Source organism: Phyllobates terribilis, unplaced genomic scaffold (assembly GCF_046119375.1).
Source record: "Phyllobates terribilis strain yellow unplaced genomic scaffold, ASM4611937v1 Scaffold_11__3_contigs__length_659146591, whole genome shotgun sequence".
In the NCBI taxonomy this organism is placed as follows: domain Eukaryota; kingdom Metazoa; phylum Chordata; class Amphibia; order Anura; family Dendrobatidae; genus Phyllobates; species Phyllobates terribilis.
In genome coordinates this window covers 347,201,608-347,227,179 of record NW_027362771.1, presented here as the reverse complement: position 1 = coordinate 347,227,179, position 25,572 = coordinate 347,201,608, and the positions used below count along the sequence as shown (strand labels likewise).

The window sequence follows — 25,572 nt, the reverse complement described above, 5'->3', positions numbered from 1 at the left end:
GATGATGAGACCAGTTTCGTTTCCTCTAGTGGACAGAAGAGGTAATCCTCTGGAAGAGAAGGATTGGCCTCCAAATTCTCTGCAGAAGACCCTGGCAGGCTTGAAGAAGAGGGGGCGTAAAGGGGGGGGGAATGTAACATCCCTGGCGGCGTGCTTGCATAGTGCACCACCTCCCACCATGCAAGACCGCAATCTTACCCATCAGTCCAGCCTGCAAACCTTGCTCCAGTTCATGCTGTGTGCATGTCTCTTGTCTGATTGCTTAGGGCGGCGGCCCGGTTACTTCCTGATTCTGATAGCTGCAGTGGGCGCACTCCTAATGCGTCCCCAGCCTATTGCTGTGAGTCACTGGATATTTAAACCCCCTCCACCCAGAAGGAGGGGCCTGAGCAACACTAACTATCAGTTTGCTCTTCGCCTCTGAGTTGCCAGGTTCTGTATCTGTGACTTCTTGTCTGTTTCTGCCATCCTGGGGGCCGCATACCCAGGCCTGTTACCTGTATCTGTGACTTCTAGTCTGTTTCTGCCATCCTGGGGGCTGTATACCCAGGCCTGTTACCTGTGACTTCTTGTCTGTTTCTGCCACTCTGGGGGCTGTATACCCAGGCCTGTTACCTGTGACTTCTAGTCTGTTTCTGCCTTCCTGGGGGCTGAGTACCCAGGCTCATTCCTGTATCTCGTTGCAGTGTCAGTTCCTGTCTGAACTGTCTCCTAGCCTGTTACCTGTTTGTCTCTATGTCCGTACATTCCCTTTTCCTGCAGTGTCTGAACCTGCACCTAACTCCAACTCGTTGTCTCTGTACGTCTGTTTGTGAGTTTAGAGTCCACTCGCTACTTCATTGTAAGTACCTTGTGTGTATCTGGTTCTGCTTGTCCCTTTTCCCTTCCTCCGTATCTACCTCCTGTGTTCTAACCATCTTCCTGTATTTTCCAGTCTGTTCCATGTGAACAGAGCCCTGTCCTCTCTGCCTGCACCTTCAGGCCTGTTCTGCTCTGCTTGCTCACCGTGCCAACGGTTTCTCTCTGCTCTGCCTTGCCCACTACTCCGGCGGTTCCTCTCTGCTCTGCCTTGTCCACCGCACCTGCGGTTTCGCTCTGCTCTGCTTGCTCACCGCATCAGCGGTTTCGCTCTGCTCTGCCTTGTCCACCACTCCGGCGGTTTCGCTCTGCCCTGCCTTGTCCACCGCACCTGCGGTTTCGCTCTGCTCTGCTTGCTCACCGCACCAGCGGTTCCTCTCTGCTCTGCCTTGTCCACCGCTCCGGCGGTTCCTCTCTGCTCTGCCTTGTCCACCACTCTGGCGGTTTCGCTCTGCTCTGCCTTGTCCACCGCACCTGCGGTTTCGCTCTGCTCTGCTTGCTCACCGCACCAGTGGTTTCGCTCTGCTCTGCCTTGTCCACCGCTCTGGCGGTTTCACTTTACTCTGCTTGTTTACCGCATCTGCGGCTCTGTTCTTGTATCCCAGTCTGTACTGGACCCTATCCAGCCTGCGCTCCAACCTGCTAGTACCTCCCAGTCTGCACACCAGCCGTGCCTGCCAGTACCTCCCTGTCTGCACTCCAGCCGTGCTTGCCAGTACCCACCTGTCTGCATACCAGCCGTGCTTGCCAGTACCCACCTGTCTGCTTACCAGTCGTGCTTGCCAGTACCCACCTGTCTGCATACCAGCCGTGCCTGCCAATACCCACCTGTCTGTATGTCAGCGTAACCTGCCTGTTCCTGCATTCCCCAGTGTGGGTCAACAGCCGTGTCCGGGGTCTGACCTGGAGTAGCACCTGGTCCCTCTGCTCGGTTCCTCCCAGGTGCACGGAGTCGACTGAGCCGCCGTGTGACCTTGGTCGGATCGGGTTGATACTTAGTTACGCCCCTCCAGGCACTCCTCGGTTCATGGTCCAGTGTGCATAACAATAGGTACATCAAATGTCATGAAGGAGTTAATATACTTTCAGACCCTTTTGGTGGCTTATTGCTTTGTTTATCACCAAAAATAATTTTATAACTTGGCGTGTAATATCCTAATTAATGGGTGACTAGTTGTGGGGGCGCTGTTTTCATGTTGTCACATCCTTGTCGGCATGAGTGACATGATTTGCAAGAGCAGCGTCACCAGGTGTACGCATCCCAGTTTTATCGATGCATTGAACATGCCTGGGGAGACAGCGGTGACCTAGGACTCACCCAGTCATTACTGCAGTCTCTGCAAATTTCACGAGGGACTGTGTCCTACATCACCGCTGCCTTCATACACATTGTGCTGATGAAGCCAGGGAGCGTTCACCCAGCATCAGTGCACATTGTCAGGAAGGCAAAGATTTGCAAAGAGCTGGCGATGATGCTACTCTTGCAAGTCATGTCACTCATGGCCACAGGGGCATGATAACAGGATTAGTGGGATAAATAATCTTGGGAAAGAAACACCCCCAATGACTAGTCATCCACTAATTACCATATCACAGGCCATATTATAAAAACGATTTTATGTTATTCAGGCCTTTTTTTTTTTTTTCACATGGGGCTAAGAACTGTCAGGCAGGTAGTTGTTAACTACCCGTCTGTTGTGCCCACCACAGGCTCAAAGTGATCACAAACAGCTCCTCCCTGCGATTCTGCTGTTCACGTCATTCTCTTCCAGACTGCTCTGTCGACGGGGCGTGATGGCCAACGTCAGCATAACATCAGCAGTTACGCCCCATCAACAGAGCTGAGTGGAAGAGGAGAAGCTGCTCTGCTAATGTACCGTAAATGGAAGCCGCTGACTCGCTGGCAGGAGCAGTCTGTGACCACTCTGAGCCAGCAGAGATTGGTGCCGGGCTGAACAGGCAGGTAGTCAGCAATTAGACCTGTAAATTCTTAGGCTCATAAGAAAAAAAATAGTCCTACATAACCTCTTTAAGGGTTTAATAAAGACATGGGAGCAGGTTGGGGAGCCTGGGAAGCTGACATGTTCACTTTAATAATTTTTCCTTATGTATACATTTAATGTCCATCAGAAATGTAATGTGATACGATAATCTGAGCTCCCACAATGCACTGCTCTTTGGTAACAGGAATTAAGCATAATTTAGAATATTCTATTTTCATAAAACATATTGTACTTGGGATATAGAGCTAAATACATAACTCAAACTATATGTAACAATATTCATCATTTTATTGTTAGTGCACACAGTACAATGTTGTACAGCTTCCCACATAGAAATTTTATACCCTCGTGCTTGCAAACTGCAGCATGAATAAGCCTCAAGCTATAACTAAAATGTACCAGCTATAAATATGGAGTAAAGCAGAAGCTGATTGATGACAGTGATTGCAGCCTGACTGTTTTCGATAATCACTCATGTGCAGTAGTAATTATGCCATATAAAGTAACACAAGCCAAGGGGAGAAATCTACCTTATTTGGCCATTTCTGTGCTTTATGTAATATTACGTAATTATTGGACATGAAATTCAGCCAAATTTTGAACGGACTGAATTTCTTGTCCAACTAAGACTGTAATTGGCAAGGAATGGGTATCAAGACCCATCCCTTGGGACTGAGGGAGCAAGCAGCACCAACATCAAGATTATTTGGCAGACAATTTTTCCTTTTGAAGTAGGAGTAAGAAGAGTATAAAATGGGATGCAAGCCGTTCACTACAGCCAGTGCCCTGTCCTGATCCCAACCACTGCTGCTATGTTTCCCTCCTGCTGTGTGACATCCACCTTCCATTTGGCTAGAGCAGGGGTCCTCAAACTTTTTAAACAGGGGGCCAGTTCACGGTCCCTCAGACCATTGGAGGGCCGGAATATAGTTTTTAAAAAAAAACTATGAACTAATTCCTATGCACACTGCACATATCTTATTTTGTAGTAAAAAAAACAATACAGGAACAAATACAATATTTAAAATGAAGAACAAGTAAAGTTAAATCGACCGGTATTTCAATAGGTAGGTAACTGTACCCAATAGGCAGCATAGGTCCCCAATAGGCAGGCAAATGTCCCCAATAGGCAGATAAATGTCCCCAATAGGCAGCATAGGTCCTCAATAGGCAGGTAAAATGTCCCGAATAGGCAGCATAGGTCCTCAATAGGCAGGTAAATGTCCCCAATAGGCAGGTAAATATCCCCAATAGGCAGGTAAATATCCCCAATAGGCAGGTAAATGTCCCCAATAGGCAGGTAAATATCCCCAATAGGCAGCATAGGTCCCCAATAGACAGGTAAATGTACCCAATAGGCAGCATAGGTCCCCAATAGGCAGGTAAATGTCCCCAATAGGCAGGTAAATATCCCCAATAGGCAGGTAAATGTCCCCAATAGGCAGGTAAATGTCCCCAATAGGCAGGTAAATATCCCCAATAGGCAGCATAGGTCCCCAATAGGCAGGTAAATGTCCCCAATAGGCAGGTAAATGTCCCCAATAGGCAGGTAAATATCCCTAATAGGCAGCATAGGTCCTCAATGGGCAGGTAAATGTTCCCAATAGGCAGGCTGTTTCCCCCTTATAATGCCATATGCAGGCTGTTCCACCCTTATAATGCCCCATGCAGGCTGTTCCCCCCTTACAATGCCCCATGCTGGATGCCACCCCCCATATAATGCCCCATGCAGCATGTCACCCCCCCATATAATGCCACATGCAGCATGTCACCCCCCCATATAATGCCCCATGCAGCATGTCACCCCCCCATATAATGCCCCATGCAGGATGTCACCCCCCATATCATGCCCCATGCAGGATGTCACCCTCCCATATTATACCCCTTGCAGGATGTCACCCCCCCATATAATGACCTATGCCTCCATACATTAAAAAAAAAAAAAATCCAATACTCACCTCACTTCTCACTTGCTGCTGCTGCCGCTGCTCTACTCTGGTCTGGACTCCAGCGTCGTGGTAGCGTCGTCCCGCTCTGCGCTGCCTGTGACGGCACTCAGGAGGGCGCGGTGTAAAGACGTCACCGCACCCTCTGACCTGAGACGTCACAGGAAGCGCAGAGCAGGAAGACAGCGGATCTGCAGAGGCACGGGGAGAGGTAAGTATCCGCCTGCCGGGGCCCTGAGCAAGCGGGGGAGAAGGGCGGGCGCTGACACCGCTCTCCTCTCCTCCGCCCATAGCCCGGTAGGCCGGATAAAAGTCCTCCGCGGGCCGCATGTGGCCCGCAGGCCGTAGTTTGAGGACCCCTGGGCTAGAGAGCACCGAATGAAGCAATAAGATCTATGAGTGAAATTTATGTCTGTTCATTTACCAAATATTACTATCTTAACTTTTAACTACAGTATACTGCAACATACTCCAGTCACTGACTGCATCATATTGTTAGATAACCTTTCCCCATAACAGTACTGCCTCTACTGGTCCTGGCTGTGACTCTCCTCTTATCTCCTAATGTCTACGTCAGGTTGCATTGGCAACTGGCACTCCTCTATACGGCTAGCTCTGTGGACCTATTCAAAGGGCAATCCAGCCCACCATCTATTAATTCTTTTTGGAACTTTTTGTTCCTAACTACTGTTTTGGCTACATTTTTGGCTTCTGCTTCACTTCTTGGATGTGTTTTGTTTTGTCCTCTAAATTCGTCCCATCCTGATTGCTCTTCTAGTGGCAACTAATCTTCCTTTCTAAGTTCACTACAGCTCCTCGGTGCATCTACTGTCAATGGTGACTATTCTCGATATATTGACCAAGGAATCCAAGTTCATACTTCCTTATTGGGGTTCAGGATGAAGAACAAGGAGATTTTTTTAGACTTTGCACCCAAGTTCAGCTTGCACCAAACCAATTGGCAGAGAATCTACAGTACTGTGCAAATGTTTCTGAAATGTGTGGAAAAAATGCTGCAAAGTAAGAATGCTTTAAAAAACAGGCACTTTAATAGTTTATTTTTATCAATTAATAAAAAGCAAGGTGAATGAATAAAAGAGAAACCTAAATCAAATTAATATTTGGTGTTACCTTTAAAACAGTATCAGTTCCTCTAGGTACTTTTACACACAGTTACCGAAGGAACGTGGCAGTTAGGTTGTTCCAAATGTCTTGGAAATGTACCAAATGACTTTGAGAGCTACTAAAAAAATTTCTGGCAAAATGTTTTACAACATATTACACAAGGGGATATAAAGAAATACTTTTCTACCTTTAATCTCTTCCTGACATATGGTGCGACTGTCTTAATGGTAATTCTATGAAAGCCATCCCGTGGCTGGTGTTCTTAGGATACCGTGATTTTTCCTATATACAGCAATACTGTGATATACCAATATTGTGGCATTGCTGTATATAGCATGAGCAATCAGCTGATCCCTTGCTCAAGTCCACTAAGGGGACTAATAAATACAGTAAAAAGTAAAAAAAAAGTTCTAAATAAAAATATATAAAAGTTTGAATCACCCTACATTTACCCTAATAAAAATAAATAAAAAAATAAATCCGATCTATTAAAATATAAAATGAATTAACCCGATTGATAAATTCTGCAATGAGAAAAAAAAAATCAAAACCCCAGATTTGTGGCTTTTCGGCAGTCGCAACACCTGTAAAAAAAATGCAATAAGAAGCAATCAAAACATGGTAAGTATCCCAAAAAATACCATCTCAGGGCGCAAAGTACAAGCCCTCACTCAGCTCCATCAACTGAAAATGTTACAGGACTCAGCAAATTTTTCTTTTTTTTAACAAATTTCAGAATTTTTTTTCACCACATAAAAATAAACTATTCATGTTTGGTATCACCGTAATCATACTGACCTGGAGCATCATATTACTGGGTCACAATTGTGCCACACTTGGAATTATTCCCCACTTTCCAGTATATCATATGGTAAAATGAATGGTGTCATTCAAAAGTACAACTTGTCCCACATAAAAAACAAGCCCTCATATGGTTATGTTGGCAGAAAAAATAGAAAAGTTATGGCTCTTAGAAGAAGGGGAGGAAAAAACTAAAGTGCAAAAACGGAAAATAGCCATGGTCAGGAAGGGGTTAAGAAGAAATACTACAATAAAAACATGAAATTTATTAGATACACATTAAAAAATGTATGAGGATAGAAGAAAATAAAATGTGGATATCCCTCCAGGTATGTCATAGACTCTTTATGGGAAAAAAGGTGTGAAGTAGTAAAGATATTGATACTATTGTGCCCTATAAAGCCCTGATGAAAAACTGTTCCCTTCCTAGCCACGGAGGTTGGCATCCTAAATGTACAAATGGCGCCCTCGCTCAACGATGGCTGGCCCTAGTTAGACCCTAGTCAGCCCTATTAGTAACCACAAAATCATATATCACATTTTGAGTCACATATAAAGGGGGATATGAGCCAACAAAAAACCACGGTTAGAATTGATAGTCAGGAGTTCACCACAGTTATTATAATGAACAACCACAGTTGGTGATATAGATAGTTAAGATAGACTAATATAGCGACAAATGTAGTAGAAGCCTGTGACAGTTCCTCTAATAACAGCTTCACCTTTAATGGTGCAATGTCTCACACCTTCTTAGAGATAAATCTTGTTAACAGAGCCATATACTCTCTGATGGATAAATGTTATCTCCAGTGTATAAATATTAATATTCAAAACTCAATACTCGAAACTCAGTGAGTTTCCCCTTTGTTGTTTTTCAAAGGTTCATCAGGAGTTGAATACTATCATGGTTAATTTCTGATGTAAATCTCAATCCCAATTGTTTTATACTAAGATCCCTGACAAAGTTGTTAAAAGAAGGGTTCTCAACTGTACCAAGTCATTATCTAAATAACATCCCTAAAAAATGATTTTGGGGTTCAACCATGTATGTGTGGCACCCCAGGGGTCTGGTTTCCACAGTAACAGCAATGTTATGTCTGAGAGCAGGTGGGAGGTCTCTTGGTCAGGGATCCTATGCATGCCACACCTCCTGCCCAGTCCTGGGAGGGGAAGAACTTCCCCTATATAAACCTAGGGCTGAGGCAGGGTTAGTGAGTAGAGAAGAAGTAGAGACAGAGAAGCAGATATAGGAAAAGAACATCAGGAGCTCTGTGGGAGCAGTGCTACAAGGAGTCAGGGGCTGGCAGCTGCAGAGCTCGCCCTGACTGAGAAGTTATCACCGGACCCGGAGTCCGAGGCTGTGGGGACTAACTCCTATCCAGCAGCAGAAACCGACCGGCAGGGGATTGCAGGTCCTCTGGCCCAGAAACCCGAAGGCACGGTCACACGCATGGGACCAGCACCGCCGTCGTGGAGCGGAAGCTACTAGAAGGCCCCGAGTCACCGGCCATACGGGTGAGCACCACACGGTACACTCAGGGACGTGGGCTACTTATACCCGCCTCTAGCAAGGTAGCCGGAAGAGTATCGTTAGTTTGGGAGGCCTACAACTCCGCCTGGCCAGGGGAGATCCCATCTGCTCAAGGACTGACCAGGCCCCAATCGCTAGCCAGTACTCCGGGAGGGTCTATCTTTGTCACCAGTAAAGACCCTGAACTACACCGTACCGTCTCCGAGTGGTTACTGCTACCGCCATCATCCACGTCGGCTGCCCTGAGGCCATACCCCTCCCGTTGGGGGTTATACTATCACGCTGCACAATCCTACCACCGGCCTCAGCGGTCTGCCCTGCAGCAGCAGCTCCTTAGCTGTACTCAACGGGTGGCGTAGTCGTCCTACATCTACCAAGACTGCCACCCACTTAGTTTGACCCCCTGGGCACGGACCGGGTTACCGCCACGAGACTACTACCCCATCTGATCCGGCTCCGGGTAAGCCCCGTGCGCGCGATGCCGCACGACACAGCAGGCCCAGGGGCGCGTCAATTTTTGGCGTAGTCGGCAGGATTTCGTGCCCGCAACCACCGGGTACTGCGTGCCTGAAAAAGACTGTTCAAACTTACCTGTGGTGAAGATTCCCGCCATCCGGCGCCATCTTCCGCTTCCTTCCCGCCATCGGTGGAGTTTTCCCGCCATCCGGCGCCATCTTCGGCCTTCTTCCCGCCATACGTGGAGTTTTCCCGCCATTGGACGCCATCTTGAGGACGCCGCGCGGGAAGAAGAGGGGCGTGGACTCCGAAAGCGCGCGAGAACTGAAGCCCCGCCTCACGTCCGGACGTTGCGTAAGGTCCTGGAAGGAGCCCAGCAGACGCCGACGTCACAGGAGCGCGACGGAAGGTCCTCAACCCTGACGATCCACTGCGGAGCCGCGGCCTACGGAAGAGGATCATCGCAAGGTAGGCCACGGTCCACTAGGGGGGAGAAGGATGTCGGATACGGAGGAGAGCTTCACCGCTTCAACCCCCGCCAGCGCCACCGCTGTTGCGGTCATGCCTTTCACCATGCCCTATATCCCGGGGGCAGCCTGGCTACCCCAGTACTCAGGGGAGTCACATACCCTGCATGACTTTAGAGAAAAGCTGGATAGCCTCTTCCAGGTGTACCCCCTCACAGAGGAGCAAAAAGTGAGCATCCTGGTGGCCCAATTAACCGGGGCAGCCCAAAGGGAGGTAAAGTCCTGGCCACCTGGGGGGAGGACTGTCGCAGGGATACTAACCCGGCTGAGGGACACCTTTGATACCCGCACCTCAGCCGAGATCAAGCTTAGATTCTACGGGTGCAAACAGCGGGCACATGAGAGTATAAGGGACTATGCCCTGAACCTACAAGAGGCCCTGAGAGCCATTAAGCAGACCGACCCTGACGGCGTGGGAGACGAGGACAGGCTGTTGACTGAACAATTTATAGAGGGTTTATATTGCAATGCCCACCGAACCCAGTTGCGGGCAATGGCCTTACAGGACCCTCATCTGGGATTTGCACAGTTCAAGGACAGAGCCATCCGGGTGCTTCGAGAACCGGCACCAGGTGGCGTTGTGACCCCCAGACGCCCCACTACCACTTACCACCAGGAGGCGGCGCCCTTGTCGGCAGGGCCTGTGGGAGCTGGTGCGCAGGCTTTGAACAATGACCCGGCTCCAGACCTGCACCATCAGGTCCAAGAGCTAGCTAAAAGCATTGCTGCGCTAACCCGAACTGTGCAGTCTTTACAGGTTTCCACTCCAGGGAAGATCCAGCTGGCATCCGGACCGGAGGACATCCCGTGGCGTCGACCAAGGAGGACCCCACCGGCCAGAGGAAGACCCAGCGACCGATACAACGAGGACGGACGACCCCTCTGCCGCCGCTGCAATCAACCCGGACATATGGCAAGGTACTGTCCTTTAAACTGGCACAACCTGGGGTAGAGGGCCAACCCCCAGGAAAAAGATCACCAGGCCCATCGAACTGGCGCGACAAATATGTGGGAGGACGTCCAGTCTTACCCGTGGTACTGGATGGCATTCCTATGAGTGCCCTACTGGACACCGGGTCACAGGTCACCACCATCCCGTACGTGCTCTTCAAGCAGTACTGGAATGACTCGGATATCACCCGCTACCCTGACGACGACTTGAGTATCATCGCCAGCAATGGTCAGCCCGTGCCACAGATTGGATTTAAAGAGGTGACCATTAAAATCGGTAGAGTCGAACTGGCAGCACAGGGACTGATCATTGTAGACATTGACAAACACGAGAGTCACCCAAAGATAACTCTAGGAACTAATGTAATTGAAAATTGTCTTGCAGAGGTGATTTTCCTTTTACAGCAGGTTGCCAAGAATGCCAGCTCCGGCCAGCAGCGAGTGCTCCAGAAAGAGATCCGGGCACTGATGCGACGGCAACAGCTAGAACTCTCCGGTGGTGAGATTGGTAGCGTGCGAATGTGTGACCCTTTCCCTATTGCCATGCCCCCGAAAAGTGAAATGATGATTTGGTGCCGGGCAGCTATTGGTCTGAGAGGTAGAGATTACCAGGCAATGGTAGAACCAGTTTACTCAGACAGTAGGCCCACCATTTTGACAGCACGGGGGGTGGTCAATGTACGCCATGGGAGGGTGCCCGTTCGCATAATAAATATCGGGAAGAGGGAAGTGTACCTGCCCCGGTATGCCACGCTAGCCAAATTGTATACCATCAATCAAGATTCCATACAGTCCGTAGAACCCTTGCCTCCATCTTCCCCGGAGGAAGGTAACGGCTCTCAGAAAACAATGGAGGACTGGTGTCAGCAACTACATTTGGGTACTGACTCCACTCCCTCACACCAGAAACAGGGAGTCTATCGGGTGGTTCAAGAGTACGAGAGAGTGTTTAGTAAACACCCATTAGACTTCGGGCGAGTCAAGGGGGTAGAACACCACATCCCCACGGGAGACCATCCTCCCATAAAAGAGAGGTATCGACCCGTACCCCCTGCACACTACCAACACGCCAAGGGGATGCTTAGAGACATGAAGGAGGCTGGGGTGATCAGGGATAGCTGTAGCCCCTGGGCAGCTCCACTAGTCTTAGTCAAAAAGAAAGACAACACCATGAGGATGTGTGTAGATTACCGGAAAATCAACCGTATCACACACAAGGATGCGTACCCCTTACCAAGGATAGAGGAGTCTTTGGCTGCTTTAAGATCTGCTAACTTCTTCTCTACCTTGGATCTCACTAGTGGGTACTGGCAGGTTCCTGTAGCAGAGGCGGACCGGGAGAAGACCGCATTCACCACCCCGATGGGACTTAGCGAGTTTACCTGCATGCCGTTCGGACTCTGCAACACACCAGGAACCTTCCAACGATTAATGGAGTGCTGTCTGGGCCACAGAAACTTCGAGACGGTCCTGCTGTACCTGGACGATGTCATCGTATATTCCAAGACGTATGAGGACCACCTGAAACACCTGGCGGAAGTGTTCGAAGCTCTGGCAAGCTACGGCCTAAAGGTGAAACCCTCCAAGTGTCACCTCCTGAAACCAAAGGTGCAGTACCTGGGACACGTGGTGAGCGCTGATGGAGTGGCTCCCGACCCTGATAAGATCACCGCAATTAAGGAATGGCCAAGTCCCTCCAGTGTAAAGGAAGTGCGGCAGTTCCTCGGGTTGGTAGGCTATTACCGCAGATTCATCCCCGGTTTCACCAAAAAGGCAGCTCCTATGCAGGACCTCCTGATAGGCCAGTCCCGGAAGGCCAAGAACCAGAAGCCACCCTTCAGATGGGAGAAGTTAGAAGAAGAGTCCTTCCGCCAGCTGAAGATGGCCCTCACGGGGGATGAAATCCTGGCGTACCCTGATTACAGCCAGCCCTTTATCCTCTACACCGACGCAAGTAACATCGGGCTAGGAGCCGTGCTGTCCCAGATCCAGCAGGGGAAAGAACGAGTAATCGCTTACGCCAGCCGAAAACTGCGACCCACCGAGAAACCCTGAGAATTACAGCTCATTTAAGCTAGAGTTCCTGGCAGTGGTGTGGGCAGTCACCGAACGCTTTAAGCACTACCTCGCTTCCTCCCGGTTCACCGTGTACACGGATAACAACCCGTTGACACACCTGGACACAGCAAGACTCGGCGCCCTAGAGCAGAGATGGATGGCCCGTCTGTCCAACTACGAGTTCACAATCAAATACCGGGCAGGACGCTCCAATACCAACGCGGACGCCCTGTCCAGGATGCCAAACCTACCGGACGTAGGAGAAGATCCAGAGGGACTGGAAGAAGTCGAACTCCCCGCGTTCCACCGTCATGGGACTATCCAGTATTCCCACCGGGTAAGGAGTAAGCAAGCTGCTACGTTTAATCCCTTGCCTCACTACAACTGGGCGGAAACGCAAGACAGTGACCCTGCCGTCCGACTGGTGAAGGAGATGCTGACTCGGCCAGAGGCTCGCCTTGACCCAGACGCTCCGGAGGAAGCCAAGCAACTGTGGGCTGAGAAGAGTCGACTGTTCCTTTATAAGGGGAAGTTGTGCCGCCGAATGGTTAACTCCCGGACGCATGAACTAATCTGGCAAGTAGTGGTGCCACGAAGAGACGCAGCCGTGGTGATGGAGGCATACCACGACGGGGCTGGACACTTCGGATGGAAGAAGCTGGAGTTCCTGCTGCGCGGGCGGTTCCACTGGGTAGGCATGAGGGGAACCATCGAGAGGTGGTGCAGAGACTGTGGCCCGTGCAACCTAAGAAGGAAGGACCGTGCCAGCCAGAAGACTCCCCTGCAGTCCATCGTCACCCGGCAGCCGTTGGAACTGGTAGCCTTGGATCATGTAAAACTGACCCCAAGCAGAAGTGGCTACGTCTACGCACTAACCATCGTGGATCACTACTCCCGGTTCTTGGTTGTCGTCCCCGTCAAGGACTTAACAGCTCGAACAGCAGCTAGAGCCTTCCAGCAGCATTTCTGCCGTCCACACGGGTACCCGGACCAAGTGTTGACAGACCAGGGACCTGCCTTTGAAGCGGAGGTCTTCCAAGAATTCTGCACTCTGTATGGCTGCCGGAAGATAAGGACGACACCCTATCATCCGCAAACTAATGGACTTTGTGAGAAAATGAACCAGGTGGTGATAGATCTTCTGAAAACATTGCCCCTGGAAGAACGCAGTCTGTGGCCTGAGAGGCTGCCCGACCTAGTGGACCTATACAACCACATCCCGGTAGGTTCCACCAACTGTACCCCGGCTTACCTGATGAGGGCAAGACCTGGTAAGCTACCTGTTGACCTGGAAATGGGAGTCCTGACACCCGAGGACACTTCACCAGAAGCAGACTGGGACACAGAGAGGCAGCAGCAGTACCGGAAAGTACAGGAGAGCGTGGAGCGAAGTCTCTGTCAAGCTAGGGAAAGACAAGAGAAAACTTACAACCAGTATGCTCCCGCTGTTCCCCTGGTACCCGGAGAGCAGGTCTTGAAGAGGAAAAGGCGGCTCCACAAGTTGGACGACCAGTGGGAGAAGGACCCGTACATCGTACTGCCCTCAAGCCACGACAACCCAAAGGTCTGTACCATCAGTAAAGACGGAGGGGAAACCACAACCATTGTATCCCGGGATCACCTGAAGAAGTGTCCCGAACAGCTACGGAACCCTGAAGAGGAACAAGAAGACCCTCGACCCGTAGAGGAAAGGGAAGATATGGTTAGTACTGTGCTCGGAGACTTCCCTCGGTCTTGGACTCAAGTCAATGGCGCAGTTGTGGTACCCGTACTCACCTTCCTCCAACCAGCATCCCAAGCACCTACGGAGCAACAGGTAGAGCTGGAAGAACAGCCGGTCCAGGAGGCAGAAGATCCCACACCAGCAGACCAGGAGGATCAACCCTCTGCTTATAGTGAACCTGCCATGCCTCTAGTGAGCCAAAGGGCCCGTGGACAGCTGCCCAGTTTACCCTTGACAGTTCCTACACCCTGTAGTTCGGGGCTAGACAGTCAGCTCCGTAGGTCCACTAGGGCCACTAGAGGCCAGTTACCCGCACGTTGGAGGATTTGAAGTGTATAAGTTGTTTTATTTATGGTTACCTGTTTTTCTTGTTGCTTGTGTATAATTATGTGTTTCTAGTTATTTTTAGGAGTCCTTGGTGGATTTACCGGGAATCCTTGTACAATTGGTTGGAGCGTAACCTAGGAATGGACTAAAGACTGTTAAGGACTCGGGGCAGGACAGACCCCTACCTGGTTACGTCTCCCTGTTTTGGTGAAATGGACACCTTGCTTTTCTTCAAAAACTGCACCCGGTTGCGGACACGCCGTGACCATCCTTATGTGTTTTTCTTATTGTATTATTATTGTTTATACCTTGTTATGTTTTTCTAAAAATATGTTTAGTCCCGGAGTACTAAATTTCACTAGGGGGGAATGTGGCACCCCAGGGGTCTGGTTTCCACAGTAACAGCAATGTTATGTCTGAGAGCAGGTGGGAGGTCTCTTGGTCAGGGATCCTATGCATGCCACACCTCCTGCCCAGTCCTGGGAGGGGAAGAACTTCCCCTATATAAACCTAGGGCTGAGGCAGGGTTAGTGAGTAGAGAAGAAGTAGAGACAGAGAAGCAGATATAGGAAAAGAACATCAGGAGCTCTGTGGGAGCAGTGCTACAAGGAGTCAGGGGCTGGCAGCTGCAGAGCTCGCCCTGACTGAGAAGTTATCACCAGACCCGGAGTCCGAGGCTGTGGGGACTAACTCCTATCCAGCAGCAGAAACCGACCGGCAGGGGATTGCAGGTCCTCTGGCCCAGAAACCCGAAGGCACGGTCACACGCGTGGGACCAGCACCGCCGTCGTGGAGCGGAAGCTACTAGAAGGCCCCGAGTCACCGGCCATACGGGTGAGCACCACACGGTACACTCAGGGACGTGGGCTACTTATACCCGCCTCTAGCAAGGTAGCCGGAAGAGTATCGTTAGTTTGGGAGGCCTACAACTCCGCCTGGCCAGGGGAGATCCCATCTGCTCAAGGACTGACCAGGCCCCAATCGCTAGCCAGTACTCCGGGAGGGTCTATCTTTGTCACCAGTAAAGACCCTGAACTACACCGTACCGTCTCCGAGTGGTTCCTGCTACCCCCATCATCCACGTCGGCTGCCCTGAGGCCATACCCCTCCCGTTGGGGGTTATACTATCACGCTGCACAATCCTACCACCTGCCTCAGCGGTCTGCCCTGCAGCAGCAGCTCCTTAGCTGTACTCAACGGGTGGCGTAGTCGTCCTACATCTACCAAGACTGCCACCCACTTAGTTTGACCCCCTGGGCACGGACCGGGTTACCGCCACGAGACTACTACCCCATCTGATCCGGCTCCGGGTAAGCCCCGTGCGCGCGATGCCGCACGACACAGCAGGCCCAGGGGTGCGTCATATGTCCCTGAGCTGGTGATAAAACTTGCCCCCAAAAATAAAGTAGTTGTGTGTCAGAGTGAAAAAAGCTGTTCCTATTCTCCTTTATATGTGACTCAAAGTGTGATAAATGATTTTGTGGTTACTAATAGAGCTTACTGCAGTCTAACTAAGGCCAGCCAACGTTGAGCAGGGGCGCCATTTGTGTATGTAGGGTGCCAATCTCTGTGGCTAGGTAGGGTACAGTTCCCCATCAGGCCTTTATAGGACACAATAGTATCAATATCTTTATTACTTCACACTTTATTTAAAGTAAAGGGTTTAGGACATACATGGATGGATATCCCGGTTTTACTTAGATCTACCCTTATACATTTTTTAATGCATATCTAATACATTTCATGTTTTTATTGTAGTATTTTTTCTGTGAGCTATTTTTCTATTTAGATACTACTGTACATTACCATTTTTTCGGTGACACTTAAGGGGTATAGAAGGCAAAAGACACCTAATTAATAATTTTATGAGTTCAGCTGGAGGATTGTACAATCATTCTTAGGCTACGTTTCCAAGATGAGCATTTTTGATGTTGCATAATTTCAGCACCATTTATGCGCCTATTATTTAAATTAGGTTACTTGAATGCCCTGCACTTCCTCATTCCAGCTTGGAGACATTGCAGGGTGGTCACTGAGCTGCTATGATGCCAGATCTGGTGGGACTTGTGGTGCCACTGACTATTTTAGCATGTGCAATAACTATTGTTGCTGTACCTGTAAGGAGAAAGACATTCCTGATCCTTTCCTGACCTGTTCCTGTTCCCAGTTTTTTCCTAATCCATCCCAATCCCCCCTCACCCTTTCCCCCCTCTCCCTAACCCCTTCAACACCTTCTGCCGCTGAGCGCTGATCAGCACTTGATCGCTCAATTTTTGGCAGTTTTTTTTCTTGTGCGTGCGTCCTGCAGCCGCCAAGTGCTGATCAGTGACACATATCACTGATCGGCACCAGCACTCGCGTTTTTTCCAGGACTTTTTCTTTCCTGTCCACCGCCCCCCCTTTTGCACCACATCCTTGCGTGGGTCCTACAGCCGTCGAGCGCTGATCAGTGACGCACATTACTGATCGGCATCCGCTTGTTGTTTTTATTTTTTTTTTTTGTATGAGAAAAATAAAATAAAATATAATTTAGATTAGTTGATAGGACAAGATTAGGGACAGTAAAAATATACTCTACTAATCGGTGACTACTACAGTATTTTTTACTGAATATAGTCAGGGTTAATGTCAGATAGTTGCAGGCGCTGAGTAATTTTTTTTAGTGACGTCCGTTTTGTAACTTTTTTTTTATTTTACCAAAATGTTATATTCATTTTATTTTTTATCGTTTTCTTTCTAGATTCTTCTCTTTTTTTTCATTTCTAAATAAAAAAGTTTACACCAAACATACACACAAATCTGAATAAAATTTGGTATACACACACACACACACACACACACACACACACACACACACACACACACACACCACACAAGTGAAAAAATGTCCCGCTCGTCCCAATCACGGTATTCAGCCAAGGAGGCATACGCCTTCTTTGCCTCCGACACTGATAGTGAGGGAGAGGATGCCAAATTCCTTTACTTTTTGTCCTCCTCTTCTTCAAGTGATACCGAACCGCCACACAGATGCCCCAGGACAGAAAATGAACCAGCACCCGCCGTTCGTGACCCCCAAAGATTATGAGCCACAGATTCCTGATTGTGGCTCAATCAGGAATCAAATTTGACATTATCGGCCACACAGAAATAGACTTTTTCAGAGTTTTTTTCTCTTGAGGATTTTGTAAACCTCATGGTGGCCCAGACAAATTTGTACGCCCAACAGTTTTTGGCCCAAAGCTCCACTTAATCATTTTCTAACTGCACCCCTGTAGGTACAGTAGAAATTATGACATTTTGGGGCTTTGTCCTTCAGATGGGATTAGCGAAGAAGCCAGAACCTCGGCAATATAGGAGTGTTGATGTTTTATACAACACTGCACTGTTCCACATGGCTATGATCTGTAAACGCTTTAAGGCCATCCAAAAATGTTTGCATTACAAAGATAATGCACAATGTCCACCCCAAGATGACCCCAACTTTGACCAACTTTTCCAAGCTCGGCCGGTCATTGATCACTTTAGCAACAAGTTTGCTGAGGAGAACATTCATCAAAGCGACATGTGCGTGGATGAGTCCCTAATACATTTCAAGGGGAGGCTCAAATTCCGACAATACCTGCCCAGTAAGAGGGTCACATACGGAGTTAAACTCTACAAGCTATGTGAGAATACGTCAGGGTACACATACAGATTTAGTGTTTATAAAGGGAAGGACACTCGAATTCAACCCCCTGAATGCCCCCTTGTCCTGGGAGTGAGTGGGAAAATTGTGTGGGATTTGGTGCACCCACTGTTGGATCAAGGTTATTACATCTTTATAGATAACTTTTATACCAGCATCCCTCTCTTCAAATCCCTCTCTGCCAGAGCTACCGCAGCCTTTGGTACTGTCCGCAATAATCAGAGAGGACGCCCTAGGACACTTATTAGGCAGTTGCTCAGAAAGGGTGGGAGCAGAGTCCAATGTAGTATCAACATGCTGGTGGTCAAGGACAAGAGGGATAATCTTTTCTTGACCACCATACATGGTGATGGCAGCACCCCCACTGCTGTACGTGGTTCCTGTACACAGGTCTCCAAACCAGACTGTGCCCTGGGATACAATAAAAATATTGGGGTAGTTGATCTCTCTAATCAAATCCTCCAAACATATAGTGCCATGCGAAAAACTAAGGTGTGGCACTCAAAGCTGGCAGTGTACATCATACAGATGGCAATGTATAACTCTTTCATGCTATCACACTGTGCTGGTCAGACCGGTACATTCCTTTAGTTTCAAGAGGTAGTGATCACGGCCGTAATATTTGGAAGTCAGGAAGGAGTGCCAGTACTTCTGGAACTGAAGGTGCCTGTATCGTACCAGGGCAACATTTCTCAGGTGAGGTCCTTCAAACCTCAAAGAAAGGAAGGTCGCAAAAAATGTGCCGAGTGTATTACAAAAGGGGGATACGAAAGGACAACACTTATCAATGCGACACATGCCCTGGCAAACCTGGCCTGTGTATAAAAGAATGCTTAAAACTGTACCACACATTCATGGCCTACTAAATTCATTTCTGACTAATACTACCCACGTATGCCAACCTGATGTACACTACACAAATCACGTATGCCAAGCTGATGCACTGTATATAACTCACGTATGCCACCACATAAAATTCACATAGCAGGAAAACACTAGATCAATTCAAATCTATGATCACTTTGTGGGGTTTACACTGTTTAGGCACATCAGGGGCTCTCCAAAACGCGAGAAGACGACCATTCCATCCAATTTCTCCTGTTACCTTTGTGAAAATAAAAAATTTAGGGCTAAAAGAACATTTTTGTGGGATTTTATATTTTCACGGCTCTATGTTATAAACTTCTGTGAAGCACCTGGGGGTTCGAGGTGCTCACCACACATCTAGATACATTCATTGAGGAGTCTAGTTTCCAAAATGTGGACATTTGTGGGAGGTTTCTACTGTTTAGGCACATCAGGGGCTCTCCAAACGCGAAAAGACGACGATTCCATCCATCAAAGTCTGCATTCCAAAATGTCACTCTTTCCTTTCTGAGCCCTGCCATGCTCTCAAATAGTAGTTTTCCCCCAAATATGGGGTATCGGCATACTCAGAAAAAATTATGCAACATATTTTTGGGGTCCAATTTCTCCTGTTACCTTTGTGAAAATAAAAAATTTAGGGCTAAAAGAACATTTTTGTGGGAAAAATGTGATTTTATATTTTCACGGCTCTATGTTATAAACTTCTGTGAAGCACCTGGGGGTTCGAGGTGCTCACCACACATCTAGATACATTCATTGAGGAGTCTAGTTTCCAAAATGTGGACATTTGTGGGAGGTTTCTACTGTTTAGGCACATCAGGGGCTCTCCAAACGCGATATAGCATCCACTCTCGATTCGAGCCATTTTTGTGTTAAAAAAGAAACGGTGCTGCTTCCCTTCCGAGTGCTCAAACAGTAGTTTTCCCCCACATATGGGTTATCGGTGTACTCGGAAGAAAATGCATTGTGCACTTTTTTGCAGCAGATTTTCCGCATCTAATGTAAGTCTATGAGAACATTACGCACAGAAAACTCAGCGTACCAGCAAGAGAAATTGACATGCTGCGGATTTGAAACATGCACCTCAGGTCAGTTTACGCAGCGTTAAAAAGAAGGACAGCGTGCATGAGATTGCTATAAATCCCACCCACATTGCTGGAACTGTAAGACGCTGCGTTTATGATGCAGCAAAAATAGGCAGTGTCAAAAATGCACCAAAATTTCATCGTGTGACATAGCCTTACATAGATTTTCAAAGTACATACACCAACCTCATCAGATATCAGACATCTATTTAATAATATATGAAATTTGTATTGTGAAATCTGTTGACAGATTTGCTTTCATTTTTTTTTTGTTACAAAGAACAATGAATATTAGTACTTGCATATTATCACTCTGTCTTTTGTTTTCAAATGTACTATTGCTTGTGATCTTAGATTTACAAATAACACACAGTATAATTCTTTTTAAATTACATTTTAAATCTAGTACACATCTTATAACCAGCCATGAAAAGGCCAGGTGAGTCGAATGAGACATTGCCCTGAACATGTAGAAGTTACAAAGTATTACCTTCATGAATAGAGGGTGGGGGGAGAATAAAGTTCCCCAGTGTCATCATAGATTTAGTTTCTGGTTGGGTATGAAATCCCAGGAACCTTGCATGAAAAACAGTAGCTTTGTTTTCAATGTACTCCAGACTATTATATATTCTAAGAAAAAAAATCAAAAACAAAGAAACTAAACTCTACATCATAATGGCTCATTCAGACAGCAGATTTTTTCATTCAATTGTTCCTTGTCTTTTTCACGGATAGCACTCTTACCAATAATAGTGAATGGAGCCGTTTAGATGTCAGTCAATTTCACAGACCGAGCGATCTGTGCAAAATCGGAGACATGTCCAATGTTGATCTGAGTGTCTGATCAAAATCAGCAATGCTAGTCTATGGGTCCATATAAAAATTGGACAGCACTCAGATTTCACCTGAGTGCGGTTCGATTTTCACGGACTGCAAGATAGGAGAAAGTAAATAAACTTTTTTTTTCTCACATATGAGAAAAACTGATGAAAATCTAACTAAACTCCGATGAACCTTGGATGACACTGATGAAAATCACTGCTGAAACTTGGCCTGTTTTTCTCAAACTGACATCTGAATGAGCCCTAAAACTCGCATGTCTTATTTCAGCATTAGGCCTCATTCAGATGTTCATGTTGTACGTACGTGTTCTATTCACGTTTTTCAGTGATAAAATACATACCCATTATAGTCTATGGGGCTATTCACATATCTATATTTTTTTCACGGACTGTGTGTCCATGCAAAACTCATGAAGACATGAGACAGAGATCATCTCCCTCATCAAACCCTCCCCCTTCCATCTCCATGCAGGATAAAGAATGCAGTGTACTATTGAGTCCATGCGAAGGAAAAGCCTGAGGTTGTGTAGGCATTAAAACTGTGCTGTACTGTGCTACCGGATAATAGACTGTGTACTGCTGTGCTGCAAAGGAGATTGTACTGTTATTACTGGAGCCTGTTGCTCAAAGACATTTACATTGCACTGCCTCATTAAATGTTACTGTTCTTAGCGTTTCTGAGGACTCTTGTCAGATGTGTCTGGTCAGCAACTGAATCTATCATGTGCCTGAGAGAAGCTGCAGCCTATGGTCGCCCTGAGTAATGGTTCCCCCAGGATTCCAATGAATTCATTTAACCGATCTCACCCCTATCTGAACTTAGGCGGCATGCGTGTAACATGGACCATACACTGAAGATACACTGACACCGGTACCATTTTTTCACTAAGGCCACATTCAAACATTTAGTATTTGGTCAGTATTTTACATCAGTATCTGTAAGTCAAAACCAGGAGTAGGTGATAAATACAGGAGTGGTGACATGTTTCTATTATACTTTTCCTCAGATTTTTCCACTCCTGGTTTTGTATTACAAATACTGATGTAAAATACGGACCAAATACTGAACGTGTGCACGTGGCTTTAAGTGTTAAAACACGGACGTGTGCATGAGGCCCAGTATCACTTTATTAACATCATTGATCCTATCAAGGCTACATGCAAACTTATATCATACATATTAAGCCACGTCCCCACTATCAGTATTTGGCTATGGCCCTACTTTCAGTTTTTGGTCAGTATTCGGTCAGTATTTTTTCTCAGGAGTGAGAGCTAAAACCAGGAGTGGGTGATAAATGCAGAATTGGTGACTTGTTTCTATTATACGTATTCTCTGATTTTTCCTCACCTGGTTTTGGCTCCCACTCCTGAGAAAAAATACTGATCAAATACTGATAGTGGTGCCGTGGCCTTAGACCAAAACTTGATGGAGGCTTAGAAAAAAAAATATTAGAACTACTCCGTATAATCCATGAGCAAATTCTTGGACCATTTTCTAAAATTGCGATTACTCTTTGACACATTTCCATGCAGCACTGATACTAATCTCCTTCTTGCTTCTTAAATCACTTTGAATGTCAGCGTGTAATGGTTTACTATAGAATCATACATACCTCTGGGTGTCGCGATGTGAGGCATCACTACTGAAGAGGTAATCGGCTTGATAGCTGGTGTTTGCAATGACTCCACCTTCAGACTCTGGAAAGTAAATTGGTTTACACCAATCAATGGGGTTTTCCAGCCACAAACATTTATCACATATCTAATAGGTGATCAGTGTTAGAATTATGGGGGTCTGAGCACTGTGCCGTTTCTGTAAGTACAATAGGAAGAACAATAGGGTTTAAATGGAACCATAAATTAAGGTTATGGTCACACTATCAGTATTTGGTCAGTATTTTACATCAGTATCTGTAAGCCAAAACCAGGAGTGGATGATAAATGCGGAAGTGGTGACGTGTTTCTCTTATACTTTCCCCCTGATTGTTCCACTCCTCGTTTTGGCTTACAAATACTGATGTAAAATACTGACCAAATACTGATACAGTGCGACTGTAGGCTAATGCATGCTTTTCTTCTGCACCATTCAAACTCTTCTTGACTGTCTGGGCCCCAATGTACCTCTAAAGTCATGGCCCCACTATCAGTATTTGGTCAGTATTTTGGTCAGTGTTCAGTCAGTATTTTTTCTCAGGAGTGGGAGCCAAAACCAGGAGTGGGTGATAAATGCAGAATTGGTGCACTTGTTTTTATTATACCTTTTCTCTGATTGTTCCTCACCTGGTTTTGGCTCCCACTCCTGAGAAAAATACTGACCGAATACTGACCATATACTGATAATGGGGACTAAGGAACTAACATCAGTGACTAGAAAAAGAGTGAAAGTTACTGGGCACAATAAAAGGGGCTGTCCAACATAGTGCAGCACTCAGATATCACCCGAGTGCAGGGTGATTCCCTCGGATGCCTGTAATGGAGGAGATGGAGACATTATCTTGCAGAACTTAATTCCTGGGTTCAAATCTCACCAAGGAGAACATCATCAAGGAGTTTTCATTGTTCTCCCAGTGTTTGCTTGAGTCTCCTCCCACCCTCAAAAACATAGACACATAAAAAAATCGGATGGCATACAGTATATCATCCAATTTTTACTGATGCATTGCAATTCTGTAACAAGAAACTGTAAATGGCACAGTAAATGACTAATAGCTGCTGCTGTAAAAAAAAGGTATTATATACAGACTGAACACGGATGACAAGTGAAGCTGAAGAAGTCTTAGGCCACATGCACACGTTGAGTATTCGGGGAATTTTTTTACCTCACTATATGTAAGCCAAAACCAAGAATGGACAGTTAGAGGTAGTGTTGAGCGAATGCGCTCGGATAACGTGTTATTCTAGCATGCTCGGTCTTATCCGAGTATCTTGTAGTGCTCTGCTAATATGTTTGCCTCCCTGCGGTTGCATGTTTTGCGGCAGTAGACAGATGCAACACATGCAGGGTTTGCATGTTTGTTAGATAATCTCCACAAGTGTTGCGTCTGTCTATTGCCGCAAAACATGCAACCGCAGGGAGGCAAACAAGCAGAACGCGCCAAAGATACTCGAATAAGACCGAGCATGCTCGGTTAACATGTTATCCGCTGAACGTCCGCTCAACACTAGTCAGAGGAAAAGTGTAATAGAAACACGTCACCACTTCTGCATTTTTTCACCATCTGGTCTTGGCTTACAAATACTGATGTGAAATACTGACCAAATACTGAACGTCTGAATGTGGCCTTTAAGGAAACCTGTCATGTGAAAAACACTATTAACCTGCAGATATGGGGTTAATAGCTTTCTGAACTTGCCTGGCGCCTACACTTGGCCATGGCCCCACTTTTGGGAGGAAATTATCTTTATCCCCCCCCCCCGGCAGCGTTCGGCGTTCAGTCATAGGAGAACTGTACCCCCGGCACAGACTGACAGCAGGATCAGCATTAGGGCCGGCTGTCAGGACAGTCAGTGTCAGGGAAGCAGTTACAGCCGTCACTCTCCATACACAGAGCGGTGACTGAAACCGTGCCAGAGCCCCCCTCCTATGACTGAATGCCGAACGCTGCCGGGGGGGGGGGGGGGGGGGGATAAAGGTCATTTCCTCCCAGCAGCAGGGCTCTAAGTGGGGGTGCCAGGCAGGGCCACATATCTGCAGATTAATAGCGTTTTTTCACGTGACAGGTTCCCTTTAATTAAAAGTCTGTATAAAATGAAGAGAACAGTGAAAGTGGATGACTATAATCAATCTTTCACTATTTGGAGGAATTATTGAGCCACAAAATGGTGGTATTATTCAGCTTCTGAGCTGGTATCATTCAGTCATATCTGGGGATGAAATGGTGGAAACATTCACTATGTGGAGTGGAGGAGTCATTTGGTCATTGTGGTAATGTTTGTCCCTAGTAATCCCAGCATTAGTTCCTGGTATGTTATTATATATAGATTATGGTATTTTATTTAATCTATAAATCTGTAAAAATAAATTCTAATCCAAGATGGCTCCTATCAGTCCAATCCTTCCCCAGTCATGAAGCGGTTATAGTCAGCACCACGGACATTTCCCCCGGGTACATTCCATCTCCTGATCTTTACTGCTGTGTGAGGATTTCTTCAGGTCTGCTGTCAGTTCATCAGAGACATTTTACCATGGCAGCCTCACTACAGCAGCCACATATGGCTGTCCCTGATAACAGCGCTGTCAGCTTCTACTGAAGAGCATTACAATAACACTGTGTATCCTAACCCCAGATGTGGACGAGCTCGCGCTCCACACTCTGAGAAAACCAGCCTCTCCGGCCTGCATACATCTCCAGAAGCCTTGCAGGATTCAGCAAGAACTTTATTGACAGAAACACAAATGTCAGATTTGAACTGCAATATCAAAAGGACCACTAGGTGGCAGCAAACATGTCACCATAATTAGAACTCTGAATATCTCTATTTTCCTGGGAAATTAATAACAGTAAGGCCACGTGCACACAATCAGTATTTGACCAGTATTTTACCTCAGTATTTGTAAGCCAAAACCTGGAGTGGAACAATCAGAGGAAAAGTATAATAGAAACACGTCACCACTTCTGTATTTATCACCCAGTCCTGGTTGTGGCTTACAAATAATGAGGTAAAATACTGACCAAATACTGAACATGTGAACATTGCCTAACATAATTATTTTTAAGCATGGATTGTATAAAAACAATAAACAAAGGCATACTCACCTTCCGGCGCCCAGTGGATCTAGGGTCCCC

At 47.0% G+C, this 25,572-nt stretch overlaps 1 protein-coding gene across 1 annotated transcript in view; it reads right to left on the bottom strand.

The window, feature by feature from the left end:
- The window catches only part of TERB2 (telomere repeat binding bouquet formation protein 2), a 79,626-nt gene extending 54,495 nt beyond the window's left edge, over nt 1-25,131 (bottom strand). The window contains exons 1-3 of the mRNA XM_073654700.1: nt 25,068-25,131; nt 22,399-22,483; nt 20,434-20,573 (exon numbers count right to left, since the gene is read on the bottom strand). Coding sequence (XP_073510801.1) covers nt 20,434-20,573; nt 22,399-22,483; nt 25,068-25,131 — 289 coding nt within the window. The remainder of the gene's footprint in view (nt 1-20,433; nt 20,574-22,398; nt 22,484-25,067) is intronic.
- Nucleotides 25,132-25,572: the final 441 nt, after the last annotated feature.